The sequence below is a fragment of the Clarias gariepinus genome, chromosome 7, assembly GCF_024256425.1.
Source record: "Clarias gariepinus isolate MV-2021 ecotype Netherlands chromosome 7, CGAR_prim_01v2, whole genome shotgun sequence".
In the NCBI taxonomy this organism is placed as follows: domain Eukaryota; kingdom Metazoa; phylum Chordata; class Actinopteri; order Siluriformes; family Clariidae; genus Clarias; species Clarias gariepinus.
In genome coordinates, this window is record NC_071106.1 from 18,928,458 (window position 1) to 18,951,456 (window position 22,999).

Consider the following 22,999-nt stretch of genomic DNA (forward strand, 5'->3'; position numbering starts at 1 on the left):
TGTATTGCATGCATTTCATTATTAGGGCCCAAGCACTATGACAGGTGGTGGCTATTATGACATTGCCACCACTATAATGTAATAATAATAGTGCTAAGGCCCGATATTGTTGATGTCTTAGTGTGTAAAGAACCCCTAATGTTATTCTAAGGATTTTCTTTTTCCTTGCATCCAGGGCTTTTAGAGGGTTGTAAGATGCCCAAAAAATTATAAAAATTGGAAGACAGGTTGGAATTTGCTTTCATTTTATTAACGGTGAAGTGACTGGTTGCTTCACATCCCAGGGAGCCCTCATGTCTGGGGACGGTTCCACTTTACCCTGAAGGCAGTCCTGCCCTCACTAGATTCTGCAATCGCTCAAATGTTTAGGACTGGAGTTTTCTACAGTCTACCTGAGCCTCCTAAAAATGAACTAGACTCCATATTAACTTTAAGACATCATCTGTTATGTTGAACCTCCAGCTGCCTAACACACAGTATGACTGCACAACAATTCCTGCAATCCGTTATCACTCAAATGAGGATGGGTTCCCTGTTAAGTCTGGTTTCTCTCAAGGTTTCTTCAAATTGCCATGTCTGGGAGTTTTTCCTCGCCACCATCTCTCTCAGCTTGCACATCAGGGACAATCTGATCTTTTTGATTCATACACCTTTTCTCACATTTCATACACATTTCCATAATTTTCTTCTGTTTCTGTAAAGGTGCTTTGCGACAGTGACCATGGTTAAAAGCGCTATTCAAATACAAGTGAATTGAATTTGGATGGCTGAGCAGCTGGGCCCCAGGTGTGGCACGTGGCCCTCACATGAGATTTTGCTGCAAAGCTCAAACACATTTGCAGGTACACATGCGAAATCCGGTAGACATTTAGAGCTCATTGAGCTAAACAAATTCTGCATTGCATGTCTTGGGCTTAACTCAACAGGAAGTCAGTTATTTTGGGTTGTGAACAAACGCACCCAGTGAAATTTGACCGTTTGCCACCAAAGGGTGCCTATGTGATCTCAAGAGAATGTCATAAATTATGTCATAAATGGTATTGGTATGTCCCCTTTAAATGGATGTGCCCACTGTGCCCATTGTCTTTCTAGTGTGCCTGGGGGCGATGATGGGCCCAAGGTGGTTGGTCCCGTTCATCGTTGCTTGCAACTACAGTATAATTTTTTTTATTTTATTTTACATATATGTGTGAGATGGAAGATAATAGTTCCAATTTGTGCTATGGAATGGGGTTGAAAAAAGGGATGACATAATTTCTGTCTAAGGGCCACGAGTAACCACCTAAAATCTCTCTTTATAACAAAAACAATAAGGGGTATGATAATGGGAAACTAAAGTCAGATATTATGGGTGTGGATGGAACCAGCTGGTTGCTGGGCGTTCTGAAGGCAGTAAGGAAAGTATAAATATTAGGGCAATAAAATGAAAATGAGTTCATTCGAATCTCAAGAACAGCTCAGCTCAGTTTTCTCTGTTTTGCATGCAATAAACCTAATTTTGCAATAGTCCTTCCCGTTTGAATTGAATCTTTCATTTCTTACAAAGTTTCAGCAATTTTGGATCAGTTTAGCTGAAAGAAGGAAGAAACATTTCCGACCATTTCATACCATTTTATTTCAACAGAACCGTGTAGTTTCCTCATGAAACCAAAATTATAAATGTATTATCCACTCAAACTCCACAGACTCTTCTTCTATTCGTTCTATGTCCAGGAATTTGGGAAGGTTGGGGTATGTGTTTTTCGAGAAGTAGTTGTTTATGGGCATGACAGAGTCATTTAAAAGGATTTAAGAGACACTATTGAGCATGTCCGTTTTCTAAACAGTCTGGATTCTTATGAGTGTTATATGCAAGTCTACAGATCTGAACCTTTGGCAAGATTAATTCATGCAAGAAATACCTGAGTGTCTGTGTCATCTTTGTTTTTTAGCGTATTTGAGTAAAAAAAAAAAAAAAAAAAAAAAATCAAATAATACAATGTAGGCAATAGCAATTACTTATCAAATCACTTTACCCAGAAATACCTAAAAATGGAGTATTATTCTGCTCATTACTATCAATATCACCAGGCCAGTACTACAACTGTAGAGCATTTCTGTAAAACTGTAACAGATTTAACCGTAATGCTTTTTAAATTAAAATATTGTCTTCTGTTTATCAAATTCTGACACCCTGTCCTAGTTGATGGTTGACTACAAATAGTCAGTGTAGTCAGAAATAGATAATATATTAGCAGACTCTGTTGCAATCCCAGCCCCTATATGGGGTTTAATGTCTGCCATCAACATTTTATGTCACATAAAAGCCTTGTAAGGTTTGCCTATACACAAAGGTAAATACGAAATTTATTGGTGTGTGTTTATGAGAGAGAGAGAGAGAGAGAGAGTCAAATCATGTGTTGTGGACTATTATATCAAAAAATGCTAACTAATTGTAAGCTGCTTTGATAAGTGTTATAATGTTAAATAAATTAAAAAAAACTACCCGGTCGCCAAGAGTCTACTAAATAAAATACCCTAATATCATCAAATGTTTATGTAAAAGCAGGTTCTTACTGTATATATGCCTCCATTTTTGCAGGCATTGCCTCAGGTGGAAGTGCATGTGTTAGCACTGCCTAATTGTTCATCCTTTGAGATTACTCCTGCACGGTCTAGACAAGCTGTTGGCGTCCATGTCACCCCCTGGGTTTTTGTTTTTTGCTCCTAATCTGAGTTTCAGAAAATGATCTCTCATAGGAAGAAAACATGCCACCTTACACTGTTTGTTGCCATGGCATCAGAATATTACAGCCAGTCATTAAGTGCCAACAACAGACACTCAAATAAACAACTGCATTTAACCTGTTTACTGTATAAAAAGAAATACTTAACATTTCGGTATATAAGCCAACCTGATCAGTCCAGAACTGCATGAATTGCATAACATGTCTGGAGGTAAAGTACATGTACAAAATATGGTTTATGTACTGGATTATTGAATACAGAGGATAAATCTATTCTTGCACAAAGTCTGCAGTGCTAAGTTTCATGCTTAGGCAACTCGGTTATTATATAGTAAATTATAAAAACAAGTATAATTTAAAAAAAAGTGCAACAAAAATAAATTTGAGGGTTCAAACATGAAGCAGTAAACAGTGCAACCTTCCACTGAACACTGTATCAGTCTTAATTATACTACTAAGCTGTAAAAGTGTACAGTACCTTTAGCAGCATTAGGGGGTTAAAGTGGGCTTGAGTGCTTGTTATTTACAGTACATACTCAGCCCTGTATGTGGTTAACAAGTCTTTAGACAGTAGATTTGGAGCGATGTGATAATTGGAAATGTAAAAAAAACTCATTTATAGTAAAAAAAAAAAATTGTATGCATGTTCACACCAATAACCATCTTCAAAGCAACAGGCAATGTATTTGTAATTCAAACGGAAGCTACTGATTATATGTATAAGTAGACTCATTTTAAAGTGAAACATCATTGAAATTCCTACCATCAGTGTTGATGTTTGAAATGGTGGCATACTTTAAATTCAAATGTTCTTGCTTGTAATGCCCATCTCCCTTCTTCTGCATCCCACTATACTGGTACAGTTCTATTTAATAAAACCTCAACAGTACATGTGCCAGTGTCAGTGTTTGCTGAGTTCACTAAGACACAGAGTTACATCAGCCAAGTCAGTGATACCTGTAATCTACTTTGGGGAACAGCACAGGTGTGGGGAGGGTGTTGTGAGGGGAGCTCCCTATATCCCCAAAGGACAACAAAAGGAAATATCAGAAGTGTTCACTCAACCATGGTGGTACCTCAAAAACCTCAGAATCTGATGGGGACCAATCACTTGGACTCCCTTCATGAATGAAAAACGATATAGCGCTATATCCACTATAGCTTTAGTGTTTCTTTTTTTTTTTTTTTTATCATTGGGTTGATTAAGTTGCAATTTTCCCATGTTCTCAAAAGAATCTGAGGGATTGCACCATTGTGCAATTCTTTGTACAGCTGACTGTTAAAGAATACTCACCAGTCAATAGTCACCCCCCTTCCCCAAAAAAAAAATAATAATAAATAAATAAATAAAATAAATATATAGAGGTAATATATATATATATATATATATATATATATATATATATATATATATATATACACCTGCATCTCTAAATACTCTTTTATATATATATATATATATATATATATATATATATATATATATATATATATATATATATATATATATATAAACCTGCATCCCTACATACTCTCTCTGGTCCTGTGATGTCACTCCCTCTGCTTGATTAATGTTTCCCTCCCTGCTTGAGAGTCTCTTTTCCAGACTAACTGCTCAGCAGCCAATAGCAAGAGAACAAGTTGCACTCTTAGACAAGGCAACCATACACAAGACAGCACGTACCTTCATCTAATAAAAACATCACAGCTGCTTTGCTAAACAAATCAGATGTGACAAACTTGGTCTAATGGGAGGTGGAAGGAAACAGCAGAGTCAAATTCACCTCCAGTCTTTTGTACTGTTTTTGTACAACACAATAGAGAACAGTTATAAATATGCTGCATGACTGAAGGAGTGTAACACCTCTAGTAGTCTTGGTGCAAGCCTGACTGGTCAAGTTGCCATTCACACCTCAGATCAAGCATTCACACTTCACATCACTCAAGCAGAACTGAAAGCCTGCGAGCCTCCAACTCACACTTCCTTTTCATCATAAAAAGGAAATAAGCAACAATGTGCAGCTTATCTAGTCTCGCAATGAGATCACTCAGGACCATAACTCAAGAAGTTATTTCCACAAGAATAGGTTTGGTGTGAAATTATCTTTTTCTGGAGATACAAAGCTTTATTTTGATAGTCCCACACATAAAATCTTAAGGATTACCCCTAAAGGATTTTTATTAGATATTCCAGCCAAATTCCAGTCCAGTCCATTCTATCCCAACTGTTCTACAAAAGCAATGGACATCCACACCCAACAATAATACATCCATGGGTTTTTTATGGCCAGGCACCAGTTGTAAAATTATGGGATACAATGCTTTAGTGATATCATTTAAGTAATAAGATCATTGTAAAACTCCATGGTCATTGTTTACTGAATGATGATTATCAGCGAAAGCATAGCTTGAATCAACACAAAGTGCCAAAAAGACGATACTTAAAATGTGTGGCAAATGAACATATCCACCTGAAAGATCAAGACATATAAAATTGAAAAACATCACGTTATTACAACAGTCAACAAAAAGAGCTAATAGAGCCAAACCCAAAGGAGATAGAGCACAGCGAGTATTACTTTAGATCTTTCAGACTTAAAAATACAGCTCATTTATTTAAGTAGATATCATTTATTTGCATTCATTTGCTTTAATGTATGGGTGTGATGCTGTGGGCTGACTTTTGTAGTTGTTCTTGTGGGTCTTTGGTTAAGCATTAAATACAATGTGGTTATATGTAGCTGTTTAATCCTAAATTGTATGTTGAAATATTTATTTTTAAAATAATAATATACTCAGAATATATTTTTTTTAATCACATAAAAAAAAAAGATACATTTCTTTCTTTTTTCTTTATGTGTAAAGTAATAGAAAAATTGAAAATTACAATCTTACTTCAGTTTTTAATTCAGATTTTTAACTCCATAAAGTGTATATGATAAAAAAAAACTGTCTGAATGAGTCTTGTATTTATTTGTAAAATGTTTTATTAAAGAAAATGAAATACTAAAACAAATGAGGCCTATGTTTTGCTTCAAATACTGTAACTGCAATATTTTTTTCAATATATTTTTGTATTTTAATATATTTTCTGTACCTTACCCATTTGCATTAGAATAGCATGCAGACTAGTTTATACCACTAGTTATCAGTCTGTCTAAGATTATCATAGATTATAGATGTTGTTAGTTAGCTTTAGTTAATGTTTGCTCAAAATTCCCTGGCCCAGCAGTGGCTGACTAAAACAGTGTCAGCAGATAAAAGCAAATAATGATTTAACATGCAGAAACGTTGGTGATATTTGTTTGTATTCCTTGGAATGTTTGTGTACTTTAGCTTTAGTAAGAAATTGAGAATGTACATTTAACAGGATTTTTATCCAGAAGTTTTTAAGTACTTTTGAGTAAGTTTGAAGTCCTTGTTTTCGGTGATTATATAATAAAAGATCATTTAAAAGATTATCTTACCATTCATTTTTACATATTATAATACTAAATTGTTGGGGTACAGATTTGTAATTCGTCAATCAGGGAAAAGGTGAGCTTTTAAAAATTCTGCCATTTACAATGTTTTCAAAGATGACTTATGTACAGATAAGTAAGCATAAAAGATAGACTATTTAAACAAATCAGTTTAGGTATCAAAGTTCCTATGCAAAAGGTTATCTACGTGGAAACTGATACAATTTCAAGAATAGTTCTGGATAAATCTAAGCACTCACAGCCTAAGATGCAAACGGAATTCAAAGCAGCTTCACAAAAAGTTCAGTGGCATTCATGTTCACTAAAAGGTAAAATCAGGTTATTCAACAGACATCTGCCACTGGTACTACTGTTAGAGTTATAATATTTAAACACAGGTTTATTATACTCTCTATTTACAGGTCAATAAATAAAAATTTGAAATACAAAATACGTCCAATATTTGACAATGTATATGTAATATTTGTATTTGTGCCATTAAATGATCTCTTTGTGTAACCCACACATTTGAACAGGCTTTGTACACTAACTGTGGACATTTTGGATGCACCTTCACTTATTAAAGGCCCTCTAGCTAATATTTGATTTTTCAACGATCCCAAACACACCTCAAAACTGCGCAAGAGATATTTGGAGAGGAAGATTGCGGTGCTGTTTGTACTGGAATGACCAGTGCACTTACACGACCTTAAATCCTTTTGAGCTGCTTTCGGGAAGGGTTGAAGCGAAATAACTGAGGAAGGTGTCCAAAGCATGACAAAAATATGGGAAATCAAGAAAAGGAGAACATATCTGATGCAATTACTTACTATATTATGGAGAACACATTTTTACAGCACATTTCACTTTCATATCAAGCAGCGCATTCAGTAGTGACATTTGTGTGTGAATGACAAAATTTGTGGTGTTTGGGTAATAGTTGCAGCTCTTATTTGAGTTGTTGCTAAATATACATACATTTGTTTTAAATTTTTGTCCCAAATCTATAAATGCATATTATAGTTTTATTCCAAATGAACCTGATTTATTTTTTAAAACTACTGTAAATATGATATTGGGCAGTTCTGCCTGCAACATATGCAGTGTATTTTTTTTCTTTTGCTCATGCTTTTCCCAATATATTTTATGGAATGTCTTGTGTTAATCCTACAGACATAGTCATCTGTGTCTGTAAAGTAATATCCAACCTCCTCTGCCTTTGGCCATATTTTTATGAAAAACATTTATCATATCGGCATATTGTTGTTGAGAAATACTTATCTGTCATTGTGTTATTCATCAAGTAAATATTTTTTAGTACAGGGAATCAGTTTAGTCCTCCCTCACACACTGTGTTCTGAATTAAACTCTACTTGCCTTAAAAAGTCTTTCCAACTGGAAGCATTTAACATTCAAATATTATGCACTGAGTAAAATAAATGTAATAATGAAACAAAATGAAAGTGTGGAAATAATTATTTACACATAAATTATTGTCTTTCGTGCACATAAAATCATGGCATTTGTACTCAGACATTCATTTTTAATGGCAGTTTATATTTACTTTTAAACATTTCTCTCCAACTAAAACAAGGTTTCTTTAATCACAGACATTGATTTATGGTGTAAGGAGCAAATAAATAAAATAGTGGATATGTTATAGCTGTCGTAATGAAAAGTAGCCAGATGCAACGGGTCATAAGTTCAATGAATCATTTACATTTGATGACACAAGTCAGATACCAGAGTGAAATAGAATGAATACAAATAAATATGAAACATACACAATGTACTGTAGCTACTAAACAAAACTTCTATTTGATTACTATTGGTGGACTATAATCACATATGTGATGTGTATTTTATACAATCATTTCATTATATTTATTTTTACTTGCAGCTGTGACATAAGAAATACAGTAATGGTATTGACTAGTGGTTCAGCCAACGATAACAGGAGGGTATAAATTATATGTGGAAATGAAACTGTTGGTCAGTTGGATCTTGAGATTGGCTTGGTCTTGTTGTACACCTATGTAATATATTGTACACTGTTTTGCATTTATTTAGCAGATTTAAATGAAGTATTTTCTTTTCTCTCTCTCTCTCTCTCTCTCTATATATATATATATATATATATATACACACACACACACACATACATACATACATACATACACACTAATCAGCCATAACATTATGACCACCCACCTGATATTAAGTAGCTGCCTCTTTTGCTGCCCAAAACCTAACCTGTCGAGGCATGGACTCCACTAGACCTTTGAGGGTGTGAACACACAGTGATGCTTTGTGTGTTTTGAAAAATTCAATGCTGGTTCCAGTAGAACAGTGTGAGATGTTTAAGTTCAATAGAAGAGTTACACATCTCACAGTGTGAGATGTGTAACTCTTCTATTGAATCAGACTATATGGGCCAGCCTTCACTCCCAAAGTACATCAATGAGCCTTGGCTGCCCATCACCCATTCACCGTTTTACTGACACTCTGTCCTTGGACTACTTTTGCCAGAAACATCCCACAAGAGGTGCAGTTTTGGAGTTGCTCTGATCCAGTAGTCTTGATATCACAATGTGGTGCTTGTTAATGTCACTCACATCCTTACGCTTGCCCATTTTTTCCTCCTTCCAACACAGAAATTTCATGGACAAAATATTTGCTTTGACTTACTGTACAAACAGGGCTCGATTTGAGGGAGGATGGCATCCCCCATGTAGAAAAAAAATTACAAGAAACATCCCTCTGTAAAACCACCATCCCCCTTACCATCTCCGTCAGATTAATATTGCTGTTTAATGTAATATTTGTTATAAAAATGAAATGTTAAAACTCTATATAATTTATATATATTTTATAAATATCAATCTATATTTTTTGCCCTGTTCACATTTTTGCAATATATAAGAGAACAGTTCAAGCACAGCTTTTGACATATTTCAAAAAGAAGAGAACTGAAGGTATGATACTGCAAATACGCACATATACTCTCAACGGAGCCAGGATGAAAACGAAGCATTCAGTATAACATGGGAGTTTTTAAACAACTTTAATAACTATAAGATAAGTTCTTTACCCAATTTGTGTAAATTCATTCTCAATTTAAAGAAGAGGATTTGTTTTTTCATTACATTTTGTGGCTTTGCAACAGAGCAAATTTTTTTGCTTAAAAAAATAATCATCTGCAAAAAATCAGTTGCGGGTCTTAGTATTAGGCTAATAAAGGCTAATACATGTATAGGCAAAATGCAACCTCAGACAAACAATATATAACTTTTTTTTTAGTGTGGCAATATTTATTCAACTATAATTCTATTCTACTATCTTTAAATGACGACTCAAGACGCATCTGTTTTCCACCCCCCCACCCAAAAAAAAAACCCTCTTCCCAGTTGTGTTGGACTAATGGCACTTAGTTATTAACCTAGTTAACCCAGTGTAAGTATGTATCCAATGATGTAAACATTAAAGCACTTTTTGTAAGTCGCTCTGGATAAGAGCGTCTGCCAAATGCCTAAATGTAAATGTATAATTCCATTCAGTAGCTTGTAGATCCACCTTTAGCTGCAATAACTTGAAGTAATTGTTTCCTGTATGACGTCATCAGTCTCTTACATCGTTTTAATTCATTTGTCTTTGCAACAAACAAACCCGCACCATCACCACTCCGCCGCCATTGGTGCCAGTGGGTATGAGGTGTTTCCGCTGAAATGCAGTTTCCTTTTTACTAAACTTGCACTAGGCATTAAGGCCAAACACCTCCACTTTGGTCTCATCTGTCCATAGGACATTGTTCCAGACACCTTGTGGTTTGTTTAGACGCAGTTCTTGTTGTTTGTTCAGTGTGAACATCAGTCTTGTTTGCTTGTTTTTGACAGAAGAGTTTTCCAGACAAGCGGTAAAGTCTTCTTCTATTTGTTCTGTCTTGGGAAAATTGGCAACTGTCCTGAATGCTTTTCACTTCTGAATAATCTTTTTCACCGTAGAATGTTAAACTCCAAATTGTTTGGAAATTGGTTTACAACCCTTTCCAGGTTGATGTGCAGCAACAGCTTCTTTAAGACCATCGCTTATGCCTTTTCCTCTTGGCATTGACTTAACACACACCTGACTGCACCAGGCTGCCCAAATATCTGTTTTTATAGATGTCTGCACACCTGCTGATGATGAAGTTGAAGATTAGCAGCACCTGGCTGCAACTTACATTCTTATATCCTATTAAAGCAAAAAGGGGTACTTAGTACTGCCCGCATGGTATGAATGTGTGGGAAAAGGGAAGAAATCAAAAACATACACTTAACCTAAGGACATGACTAGAAAATAAAAATAGAGATGGGTAATAAGTTTGGGGAAAAGAAAACAATACATTGCATTCCAACAATATACAACAATACAAAACATTCCAAGGAAAGTTATGTATATAAAATATGGAAGTTATGGAAACAATTATTACATCTTTCATCAGTAAAATTACAAACTTTCCTTGCTTGTTTTAACATTATATCTGCAATTTGATTTATATTAATATATGTAAAATTTTTCATGATTTAAATAGATGGTCTTGGAAGATACTGTTGAATTGCATCCACAATAGTTGACACCTCTGCCATTGCACCTTTGCCTGCAATTGGACACAAACTTTAGTCTAAGGTACAAAGAAATGAGCATGGAATTAATTAAGGAATACTCTTTAAACATAAATAAAGTGTAGTCATGTAATGCTGTCATACCTTCATCTCCACAGACCAACTTCTTAGAAATGCAGGGAATCTCCACATAGCCAAAGCCCTGAAGTGTAGCTACTTGCTGGGCCGTGATCGGATGCTGCCACATGGCCGTGTTCATGGCAGGACAAAAGAGTAGAGGACGACTCATATCCCACGCTCTTACAATGCATGTCTGACAGAGACAAACATATACATATTAATTTGGCAGAAACTTTAATCCAAAACATCAATGATTTATTTAAGTAATGAGCATTCCTCAATAAGTGATGTTCTGATGGTGAAATATATATTTCTGTAATTTCAGTTAGGTGAAGATTGTGTGTATCGTATGCTTCTGTGTCCACTTTCTGCCAAACGTGTTGTCTTTTGATATTTAACATGGAAATTTACTCATTTTTACCCAACTTATGCAGGTCAACAAAATCTCATGTGTACATCCCTCAATAATACGATATAGTTGAAAGGCAACAACAGGGCTGTAGAGTAGGACCAATGACATGAAATTTAAAAATATATTATGAATGACAATTATTTTGCAATGTAATGTTTGAAGAAGTAATTAATTCATTTATTTTTACAGTATTAGAGTAATTCTAGACTTGAGTAAGTTGGGTTCTAATGATCTAGAATGCCACAAACATCTTAAAAAAAAAACCTGCAAAGCGCAAAATAACCAAACCATTGTGGATTCAGAACAAAAAGCTCACAGATTTTCAAAGCTTGTCACTACACACTAGATCAACTACCAATACTTAGGTTTTTTTTTTTAATATTTGACAAAAATTATGGATGTACTGTATATTTCTACATATTAAAAAACATAGTCTCACCAGAAGATTGTCACAAATCCCACTGGCTATCTTGCCAAGTGTGTTTGCATCTAATGGTGCAATGACTAGCAGGTCGGCCCACCGTCTCAGCTCTATGTGTAGCACAGGGTCAGTGCGTGTTTTCCACATCTAAAAAAATATGGTAAAATTGAATGCACTGTTATCTATTTATGATTTGCAGTAATGCTTATAAGAGTACCAAGCGTTCTTACCTCCCACTCATCCTTGTCTGTGTAGACATGGACAGGAATCTCATCCACTTTATAAAAATGGGTGGCGTGTTGGGTGGTGACTACCCGTACATCAATCTTTAAGGAGAAGGGGTAGTTTTAAATATTATTTAAAAGTACAGTATATAACTTTTTTCAATAATAAAAAATATACAAACCCGATTCCAAAAAAGTTGGGACACTGTACAAATTGTAAATAAAAACAGAATGCAATGAAATGGAAGTTACAAATTTCAATATTTTATTCAGAATAGAATATAGATAACATACTAAGTGTTGAAAATGAGACATTTTAAAATGTCATGTCAAACATTGGCTCATTTTGGATCAATTGGCAATTATCAACATGATTGGGTATAAAAAGAGCCTCTCAGAGTGGCAGTGTCTCTCAGAAGTCAAGATGGGCAGTGGATCACCAATTTCCCCAATGCTGTGGCTAAAAATATTGGCACAATATCAGAAAGGAGTTTGTCAGAGAAAAAATTTAAAGTCATCATCTACAGTGCATAATATCATCCAAAGATTCTGAGAATCTGGAACAATCTCTGTGGGTCAAGGCCGGAAGACCATACTGGATGCCTGTGATCTTCGGGCCGTTAGACGGCATTGCATCACATACAGGAATGCTACTGTAATGGAAATCACAACATGGGATCAGGAATACTTGTCATGAATACTTGGCACAAAAAAAATTGTCGGTGAACACAATCCGCTGTGCCATTCGCCATTGCTAAAACTCTATAGGTCAAAAAACACTCCATATTGTATCTAAACATGATCCAGAAGCGCAGGCGTTTTTTTCTGGGCCAAGGCTAATTTAAAATGGACTGTGGCAAAGTGAAAAACTGTTCTGTGGTCAGGCGAATCAAAATTTGAAGTTCCTTTTGGGAAACTGGGACGCCATGTCACTTGGACTAAAGAGGACAAGGACCACCCAAGTTGTTATCAGTGCTAAGTTCTGAAGCCTGCATCTCTGATGGTATGGAGTTACATGAGTGTGTGTGGCATGGGCAGCTTACACATCTGGAAAGGCACAATCGATGCTGAAAGATTTATCCAAGTTTTAGAACAACATGTGCTGCCATCCAGAGGTCGTCTCTTTTAGGGAAGACCTTGTATTTTCCAACATGACAATGCCAGACCACATACTGCATCAATTAAAACATCATGGCTGTGTAGGAGAAGGATCCGGATACTGAAATGGCCGGCTTACAGTCCAGATCTTTCATCCATAGAAAACATTTGGTTCATCATAAAGAGGAAGATGCGACAAAGAAGACCTAAGACAGTTGAACAACTAGAAGGCAGTATTAGACCAGAATGGGACAACATACCTATTCCCCTAGGCGTTTGCAGACTGTTATAAAAAGAAGAGAGGATTCCACACAGTGGTAAACATGACCTTGTCCCAACTTTTTTGAGATGTGTTGATGCCATGAAATTTAAAATCAACTTATTTTTTCCTTAAAATTATACATTTTCTCAGTTTAAACATTTTATATGTCAGCTTTGTACGGTGTTCCAACTTTTTTGAAATCGGGTTTGTAGATTTGTATAGATATTTAGTATAGCTTTTGACTTAATTTCAACTGAAAAACATAGTTGCAAGCAGTGATAAGTGGGCCCAAGACTCGGTGCCATCGCCACCCAGGTGCACCAGAAAGACAGTGGGCACACTGGGAACATGCATTTAGAGGGGACATACCAACACTATTATGACAAATTTTAGAAAAGGAGGAATTTGATGTTTAGACCTCCAAAAGGCCCCAGATGCTGGAAAAAGTATCACACTATAATGTCACTCAAAATAATGTAGCACAGAAAGTTATTAACCACTTTTCAGCATAAGGCATCGTCATGGCTGACCTGTTAAGAGATATCAAGAATCCCTCTGCAATTTTGCATCCTCAATGTATTGAGATCACATAGACCTGGTTTGATGGCAATCGTATAAATTCCCTAGGAGGGGTACATTAAAATCCATTGGGTGTATTTTGCGAATGACCTAAAATAACTAACTTCCTGTTGAGTAGATCCCATGACATGCAATGTGAAAGTTCTTTAGCTAAATGAGATCTAAATGCGTACCAGGTTCTATGTGCATATGTGCAAGTGTGTATGAGCTATGCAGCAAAATTCTGTGTGAGATAAAATTTTGCAGTAAAATCTTGGGACCCAAACTCTCAGGCATCAGGTGGCAGATCTAATGCCAGCAGATTCCAACCTGTGTCGATTTTCATGAATTTTTAAGCATGTTAAAACCCTCAAAAAGCCTAGAATGCTGAAAAAAATCCTTAGAAGAACAAGAGGGCCCCTTACACACTATGACGACATAGGGTGGATGTCATAGTGCTTGGACTCTAAAAAAAAGAAAAGAAAAAACAGGTCTAGGGTGATCTAGGATCTCCAAAAAAACAAGCTGGGTAATTAGTTATGCTAAATTCCTTCTGTGTGTGTGTAAATCTGTGTGTGAGAGTGTGTGCACATGCACGTTGTTTTGGTACTGGTGTCCCATCCTGGCTGCATTCCTGTATTTAAGCAATGCCAGGACAGGCCTCACCTGTTGGTTTAAAATTGTGTTAATTGCGATCAGGGGAAATTTACAGTCACCAATCATTTATCTTCTAGTAAACATCCGTTAGTAAGGAATAAAATTTGGGCTTGAAATTATGACTTGTGTACAATCTCATCAAGGAGTTGGACTACGGTTCAGAAGGTCCCAGGTTCAATCCCTATGACCATGATTTTGCCACTGCTGGGCCCTTGAGCAAGGCCCTTAACCCTCAACTGCTTAGATGTATAATGAGATAAAAATGTAAGTCGCTCTGGACTGGATGTGAATCTCTATAGTTCTCTACATGCTCAGTGCAGCGTCCTAGCAACACTAAAACCTAACAGAACAGAAAGACTGCCATCTGCTGGACAACTCAGTACAACACAATGACAACAGAGACAACCCTCATTTCTACGCTCAACCTAAAAGCCCAGACGTGTCTTTAATACTAAAAATACTGACTTAACAACTTACCCCCCGGATTTCAAGAAGTTGAGATACTAACAAAGGGACCTTTAGTGCTGCAACACTACCGGTTACACCCAGGAGAACGCGAAATCTGGAACCAGTAGAACTCAGATTCTGCGCTGTGCTACCGCTAGCGCACTCACAGGTGGGCTGCATTGCACGAGCTAGTTACCCGAAATTTGTTTTAAAATAACAGATTTTCTCTCAACGTCATAGGCGGGCGATTTGTTTGTCAACGTGTGGCGCTTTAAGTCAAATTAAAAACTAGATTCATGCTGGAAAGGGTTTTTCGAAATTCTGTTGCTCTCTTTCTTTCACTTCCGTCAACACTGCAGTTCAGTGACATTGGTAACAGCAGTAACTGCATTGGTAACAGCGCCCCTATTGGCAGGATGGTGCATTAATGTAAATTAGGACACATTTCTCTCTTTATATATATATTTTTTAAATACTCATCGGTGCTAATGTCCTGCCATATATATTTTCCATACCACCTGTGCATATTCATACAAACAACTAAATAGCTTTAAGGAAACTGTTCAAGGTGAGTGGTAGTCTATAGTACATTTTATTTCCTTTCTACCTAGACGTTGAAAAAGCGCGCCCCCGCGGCCGTACTGTATAGCCGCGCGCACGCGCACCACTCGCCGCCGAATATTCTGGGCGAAACTGATTATGCGCGTTCCGCCAGTCTGTTCCTGATGTGTTGGGGGGCTGCATTTGTTCAGCCCATGTTTCAGCAGCAGAAGTGACAAAACATCTCACGATGCAGACTCTCACACCGCACGTGTTTTGGGCCCAGAGGCACGGCGAAATTTACCTGCGGGTGGAGATAAGCGATGCAAAGGTAACAGTGCTTCTTCAATTAATTAGCGCGAAATAGCAGTAGCTAGCTGTCGTTTCAACAGAGAGCTAGCTCCTGCTTTACTTGTCGATCTTGTAGCAGCATGCTTAATTGTTTGTTAACAATCCTATGTTACATTTCCCCTAAACTTGCAGAAGATAAACGTGTTTTTGATATTTGTGTAGTTTTTAGGCAGGCACCTTTTTTGTCATGCTAGTAACGTTGTACTCTATATCTGACAGGTCTTTTTGACAATTAGCTGGTAAGCTAAACGAGCTAGCATTTCTGCCAGCAGTCATTATATACTGTTTAATATAAGCACAATACACACCGGAAAATGCAAACAAATGTAATGATCAGGTTACTAATGAGCACCTGTCGAATTGAAACCTGACTCTGGAATTGAAGATTAAAGGCTGCATACAAAAAACAAACCAAAAGGTTTCAAAAGGATCACACCTGTCTGAGATCCAGACAAAGAAATTTATCTGTCTGCAGTCATGTTTAAAAGCTGTTATTCCCTTTTAATTCCTTTTTTGTGTGAGTGTTAAACCACGATTAAAAACCATCTGATCGTAGCGGGTTTTAGTATTAGACAAATACAACCTCAAACGAGCAACAAATAACTTTTTCACTGTCCCGTTACAGTATTAACAAAAAAAAAAATGAACCCAAAAAGAAACGTTACTGCTTAATACTAACCCTTTCTGCTTACACAAGATTTAAGAATGTAAGTTGCAGCCAGGTGCTGCATCAGCCCATGATTAATTGATCATCGGCAGGTGTGCAGACCTCTATAAAATGCTGATGGCCATGACAGCACAATTAGAAGAAGACTGAACAAGTACAGCTTGTTTGGAACAATTGCTAGGAAAAAGTCTCTCCTGTCTGAAAGGACCTGGAAGTATGACTGTGGATTGCAAATTTGCATCTGAACAAACCACAAGACTTCTGAAACAATGTCCTATGGTCAAATGAGACAAAAGTGGAATTGCTTGTTCTTAATGTCCAGCACCATGTTCGGCGAAACCCAAACAGCATTTCAGCAGAAACACCTCATACCCACTGTCAATCATGGAGGTGGACGGGTGATGATTTGCGCTTGTTTTGCAGCCACAAGACCTGTGAGTCGACCATTGAGTTGACTATGAACTCCTCTGTATACCAGACTATAGAGGCAAATGTCAAGCCATCTGTACAACAGCTAAAACTTAGTCAAAGTTCTTTTACAATGATGTAAGGAACTGATAGTCACAAAGAAAAGGATTACTTTAAGTTATTGCTGCTAAAGATTGATCTACAAGCTATTGAATCATGTCCACATTTCTTTCTTTTTGACTTCATATTAGTTAGCTAAATTATAGCACGGTGAAAAAGTTTGTTCATCTGAGGATGTATTTGCCTAATACTGAGACCTGCTACTATTTTTTTAAATAAGTTTTTACACAACAAAACATAGAATTAAAAGAGAGACTCCTAACTTTTGAACTTGAAGGTATTTGTCTATCTGTTAGCACACAGAACATAACCATATGATATTAAGGTGGAGTTTATATTTGTACATATAGATCCATGACTTCCTCCTCCAGAGCCATCTGTACCCCTCATGTTTTATTTACAAACCTTTTACTCAGGTACTGGATGACACAACATGTGGCTTGTACACAGCTAGGTGTTTCCTTTCGTTACTTCCACTCTTCCCCCATTACTGTTGCTCAGTTCTAAGAATGGATTGTATGTCTGACAAACATTTTTACACTCTGCTCATGCATGGTCATTGCCCTATAAACGTAGGCATGGACGACTTTAACACAGTAGTGCAATTGTTGTGTTTCCATGAAACTGGTAGTAACCTGTTGTGAATACCACTTTGATGCAAATCGTTCATGTCAACTGCCTGTCATTTGATGCTACACTACCTTTAGTTCTCACAACAGATCATTTGTTTCCAGGGTTGGCTGCCGTTCTTCAAACACTGGTCATATGTTAAAACAATGTATATTAGTTTTATTTTATTTTCCATAGCACAAATGTCATATCTGGTTTATTTTTAGGAAATGAAAAAATTGTTTGTGTGTGGTTTTTGCAGAACCTTGACATAAGTGTACAAGGGAACACCCTTCAGTTCAGAGGTAGGTCTTTTAACCATCTGCAGTGGCTATTAATACTTAATGCAGCGTTCTTTTAAACTGTCTCACTTTATTATTTTTTACCAGGTCAGGGTCATGGAGCAAAGGGAGAAAATGAATATGAATTCAGCTTGGAATTCTTAAAACCAGTGAAAGCTGAGGTATGCTGATGTTGGATGCCTGTTCTTTAAATGTTTTTCAATGTTACTGATCAAAGAAATGTTCGACTAGGTTTAAATGCTTGTAAACTCTCATCGTATGTATGTGTTGAAGATGACTTTACTAAAGGTGAGGCTTTTAGATCATACAGTCAGTGATGAAACTTTTTCATCTTCAGAAGATTTATAGTGTTTTATTGCTTGTACATATACAGGATAAGAATTATGTGCTTGCTCATTTATATCAGTGAGATTTGCCACGCACCTGCTTTTAGTGATTTCTGAAGGCTTTTCTGAAGAATAACTTTTTTCTCTTTCTTATGTTGTTTAATTTTTTTATGCACATTTGTGTAGATAAAACACAAATCCACCCAGCGTCAGGTAAATATCACGGTGAGAAAGCAGAAGCACTGCTGGTGGGATCGGCTCACGATGCAGGAGAAGAAGCCAGTGTTTTTAGCCCCTGACTTTGACCGCTGGTTGGATGAGTCTGATGCTGAGATGGAGTTGAGGCAAAAGGTAAGTGGGACTTCTAAATTATAGGAAGTGTTTCTTATGACTGGAAATTCATAAAAAAAAATATATTCACCTGTTTCTGTCACCCATGACATAAAGACATTGTGGCTCTCACTGACCCTTGTTTACCTCTTTGTTTGCATCTACCTTGCACAGGAAGAAAAAATAAATAAGGTAACCATTGAGTCCAGGATTCCAAAGGACCGTAAGTGAACTTTGAGTGCTGAAGATTTTAAATTTTTCAAAAATAAAGCGGGTGAAAAAGAAAAAGTGAAAACCAGATAATGAATTATTTAAACTTTTTTTTGGTTTCAAACAGCTTACTTAGGCCTGAAAAAAGGATATCTTTTCATGTACAACCTGGTCCAGTTCCTTGGATTCTCTTGGATCTTTGTTAACATGACTGTTCGCCTATTTATACTTAGAGAAGGTGAGGAATTATTTATTTAAGTAAACAGAGGCTACACTATCCATATCTATTGTAGACAACTCTACTCTGTCTACTCCAAAATGTATGGAATCACCACACTTGGATGCCGTTCATCAAGATTTAATTTTAATATTTTACTTTGTAGCAAATTAAAAAATGAAAGATATAATACAAATCATTTTTGTTTAATTGGTCATTTTGGATTTGTAAAAAATACAACAAACATTCAAACAATTACATTGTAACATTTAAATCAGTATCATATTTTTCCCAGTTCCTGTAGAGGAAGAAATTGAATTAAAGCCAGAGGTTGTATTTGTCCCATATGTCAGCTTTTGTTAAGGCTATGAGCCTTCTGTCATGCAAAATACAGTAGCCATACTTATCACGGTGTTTGCTGTAAACTTGTATTTTGACAATGTTTTGACTAGATACAGTATAATGAAATGTTTGTAGGTATGGAGGCATAATAGAGGATTTTCTTTTTCTAATGATGGTCTAATTAGTTACATTGTTGTTGTTTTTTTTATATAGATTCTTTCTATGATACCTTTCACACCATTGCTGATGTGATGTACTTCTGTCAGATGCTAGCCATTGCTGAGGTTATTAACCCTGCTTTGGGGTTAGTCAGGACTGGTGTGATGCCTGCCTTTATTCAGGTGAGAGGTGTAGATCCTGTCAAACGTACTGTGATTAAGCAAGTGACAGAGAGATTTTTAAAATAGAATTTTATCACATTCAGAATTTCCTGCAAACTGTGGTGTCTTTCATCTTGATTAAAGTTCCCTTTCGCAACTGAGCTGGGTAAGCAGGAAGTGTTTAGCTCGCCTGCTTCTGTTATTCACAGCAAATTTTACTAGCCAGCCAATGACATGGTAATAATACCAAACATGGTAAAGGCCACGTCTGTTTGCTTCTGTGTTAATCAATCTGTTAATTTTGTGATTGTGACTGTGATGTGTAAACATCTGGCAATTTATGAGTGAGTGCGTGTGATGATTGTCACTCACACACTTGCACGCGCACAGACAGTTTGCATATGCAACATTTACACCCAAATTTAAATAATGACTGATAAGAGTCCCTGTGCTTACACTTTGTACAAGTTCTGTTTTTGCAGCATGCCTGACATTCTGCATGTTTCTTAATAAAAAAAAAAAGGGGAACTTTCTATTCAATATTTGTTACTCTACTGTACCAGACTGTGGTGGATCCATTTTGATAATCTTGAACACAAAGTTATTTTGTATAAAACTTTAATCACATTGGCTCACCAAATGAAACCAGCAATGGTACCAGCATTGTTTTTTTTGCACATTTAAATAAATAAAAGTGCACTATGTGAAATGCGTCACTGTCAGCTTTTGAGCAAGACAGAACAATGATTCACTTGTGCCATTTTAAAGTTAATAATACAGTTTAGTTTAATACTTTAATATTATCTGGCCTTTTGGCTCATTTTGTAATTCACTCTCAGCTTGCTCATGTTTTATGATCTATAAAACAGGCAAATATGTTTATATGCTCATCACTTGATTGTGACATTGTTTTCATGACAGAATTTTGTGATGGTATAGGGCCATAATGCAAGTTATGAATTTTTATTGCTTTTCTTTCAAATAATTGTTTCTCCATGTATTTTTTTTTCCTATTTTGAGTATCCAATCATATGATTCGAGTACAAATAAGGATGTGTTCAGCAAATATGCAATGTTAAAGTTACCTGAAAAATCGAACAGTTTTAATTTGTCTTCCTAAACTTTTAAAGGTGATGGGGAGGAACTTTGTTCTATTTGTCATCTTCGGGAGCCTTGAGGAAATGCAGAACAAACCTGTTGTTTTCTTTGTCTTCTATCTTTGGAGTGCTATTGAGATATTTAGGTGAGCTTACCTAATGAATTACCCACTTGCAAAGGAATACACTATATAGCCAAAAGTTTATGGACAACAACCATCACATTCATATGTGGGTCTTCCCCCAACATATTGGAAAATGAAAATACACAACTGTCAGGTTGTTTTTGTATCCTGTAGCATTACAGTTGTCTTCACTAGAACTAAGGTGCCCAAACCTGTTCCAGCATAACAGTGTCTCTGTGCACAAAGCAAGGTCTATAAAGACGTGGTTGCCAATGTTGAGTAGAAGAACTTTAATGTCCTACCCAGAGCCTTGACCTCAACCACACACTGAACATGTTTGGGATGAGCGGGAATGGCGATTACACCCAAGGCGTGACCTTACTAATGGTCATGTCTGAAAAGGAAAATCCTAACATTTCAAAACCTATTAAAAAGCCTGCACAGACAAGTGGAGGTTGTCCAGCAAAGAGGGAATGATATGTTCAAAAGCACATATCGGTGTGATAGTCAAGTGTCCACATACTTTTCACTATATAGTGTATTTACCAATGTTGAAGCATGTGATGAAATTTTTCAGCTTAACCAAGCTGCTAGTTTTAAGGAAGTCACATGAAACTCTGTGGCTCTGACAGCTCAGTACCAATATTAGCATATATTTTTAATCTGTAGAAAAAAAGGCCATAAATACAGTGGTGTTAGAAACAATTTATCTTTTGAAAATAGAATACGGAAGTTCTGAAAGTGATTCTAGTGAAAATGCAGATATATACTTCTTTTGAAATACTTTTTTTTTTTTACTTTAGGTACCCCTTTTATATGTTGACATGCATTGACACTGAATGGGAAATACTGACTTGGCTACGGTATACTATTTGGATTCCACTGTACCCACTTGGTGTTCTTGCTGAAGGTGAGAATAGTAATAGTTACTTTACTTTTTCTTTAATCACTTTATTCTAGATAAGATATGTTGATGTTTAAAGTGTTCGCTAACAATCTGATCAGGCAGTATGTTTCAGACTTGTGTAAGGTTTTGTTTGTGTCTTGTTTGTCCATCAGCTGTGGCAGTCATCCAGTCTATCCCCATCTTCAATGACACAAAATTCCTAAGCATCCCTCTGCCTGAGGTCCTTGGCTCCTCCCTCAGCTTCTCCTACATCCTGCAGCTCTACTTGCTAGTCATGTTTTTGGGTGAGTCTTTCCACTTTGAGAATTGCACTGCTTTGACATGTGCCATTCTTGTGCAGTTAACTGCAACATGGTCTTATTTCTGTGCACAAGCACTGACCTGTAATCTACTATTGCATGCTTTACAGGACTTTTCAGCAACTTCCGTCATCTTTACAAGCAGAGGAGAAGACGTTTCCGAATGAAAAAGAGAAAAGCCAATTGAGATGCTCATGGAAGAAATGAAATGTGCTGCCTTTAGCAGGACCACATCAGTCTATTGTTTTCTGCTCTCTATCTAGAGAAGGCTATATCTAGAAGCAGAATTGTCTATTCCTCTGCTGAATTAAAAAGAAATAATTTACAGAGTAACTTTCAAAATCAATCAGAACTTGACCCAACTATGTAACAAATCGGTTTATTTAATAAGGATCAAAGTATTTAAAAAATCTAGCCGTTATTTCCATTTTGTTTAGTTATGTATGTTTAGTGAATTTTGGGGTTGAAAATGTAATAACACTCCCCCATCAGTCATTTCCTGGAACGGTTATGTATGTTTATCTCTGCAGAATAGCAGACAACCTGTTATAGGGACCAACAACCTCAGGGACTGTAAAAGTTTAACAAAGCAGTAGAAACCCACAAAGTGGGCAAAAATCTGTTATGTTACTTCATGAAAACACTGAATACCAGGCAACGAATGATTGTTTAAAATTATGCTAAACTATCAGATGAATGATTATGATCAACTACATTACAAATGTGTGATGCACTTTTATTTCTTTTGTGTCAATTATAGAAAATGCTATGTACACAAAAACCAAATACTTATTGAGAATGGGTTCTTGATGAACAGGTTTCTTTCAAGGATACATCCATGT

General features: G+C 36.4%; 2 protein-coding genes across 2 annotated transcripts; one reads left to right on the top strand and one right to left on the bottom strand.

Moving 5' to 3' along the window:
* Positions 1-10,634: 10,634 nt before the first annotated feature.
* Positions 10,635-15,345, bottom strand: ppcdc (phosphopantothenoylcysteine decarboxylase). The gene is made up of 5 exons (XM_053500491.1): positions 15,018-15,345; positions 11,972-12,067; positions 11,760-11,888; positions 10,933-11,101; positions 10,635-10,823 (listed from the first exon to the last, which is right to left on the bottom strand). Exons 1-5 carry the CDS (start codon positions 15,165-15,167, stop codon positions 10,750-10,752), a joined length of 618 nt encoding a protein of 205 aa, XP_053356466.1. The 5' UTR covers positions 15,168-15,345; the 3' UTR covers positions 10,635-10,749.
* Positions 15,346-15,647: 302 nt separating this feature from the next.
* Positions 15,648-22,896, top strand: hacd3 (3-hydroxyacyl-CoA dehydratase 3). Its single transcript, XM_053500490.1, has 11 exons — positions 15,648-15,858; positions 17,945-17,987; positions 18,072-18,145; positions 18,497-18,661; positions 18,815-18,863; positions 18,978-19,088; positions 19,623-19,750; positions 20,860-20,972; positions 21,755-21,861; positions 22,011-22,142; positions 22,268-22,896. Exons 1-11 carry the CDS (start codon positions 15,778-15,780, stop codon positions 22,342-22,344), a joined length of 1,080 nt encoding a protein of 359 aa, XP_053356465.1. The 5' UTR covers positions 15,648-15,777; the 3' UTR covers positions 22,345-22,896.
* Positions 22,897-22,999: the final 103 nt, after the last annotated feature.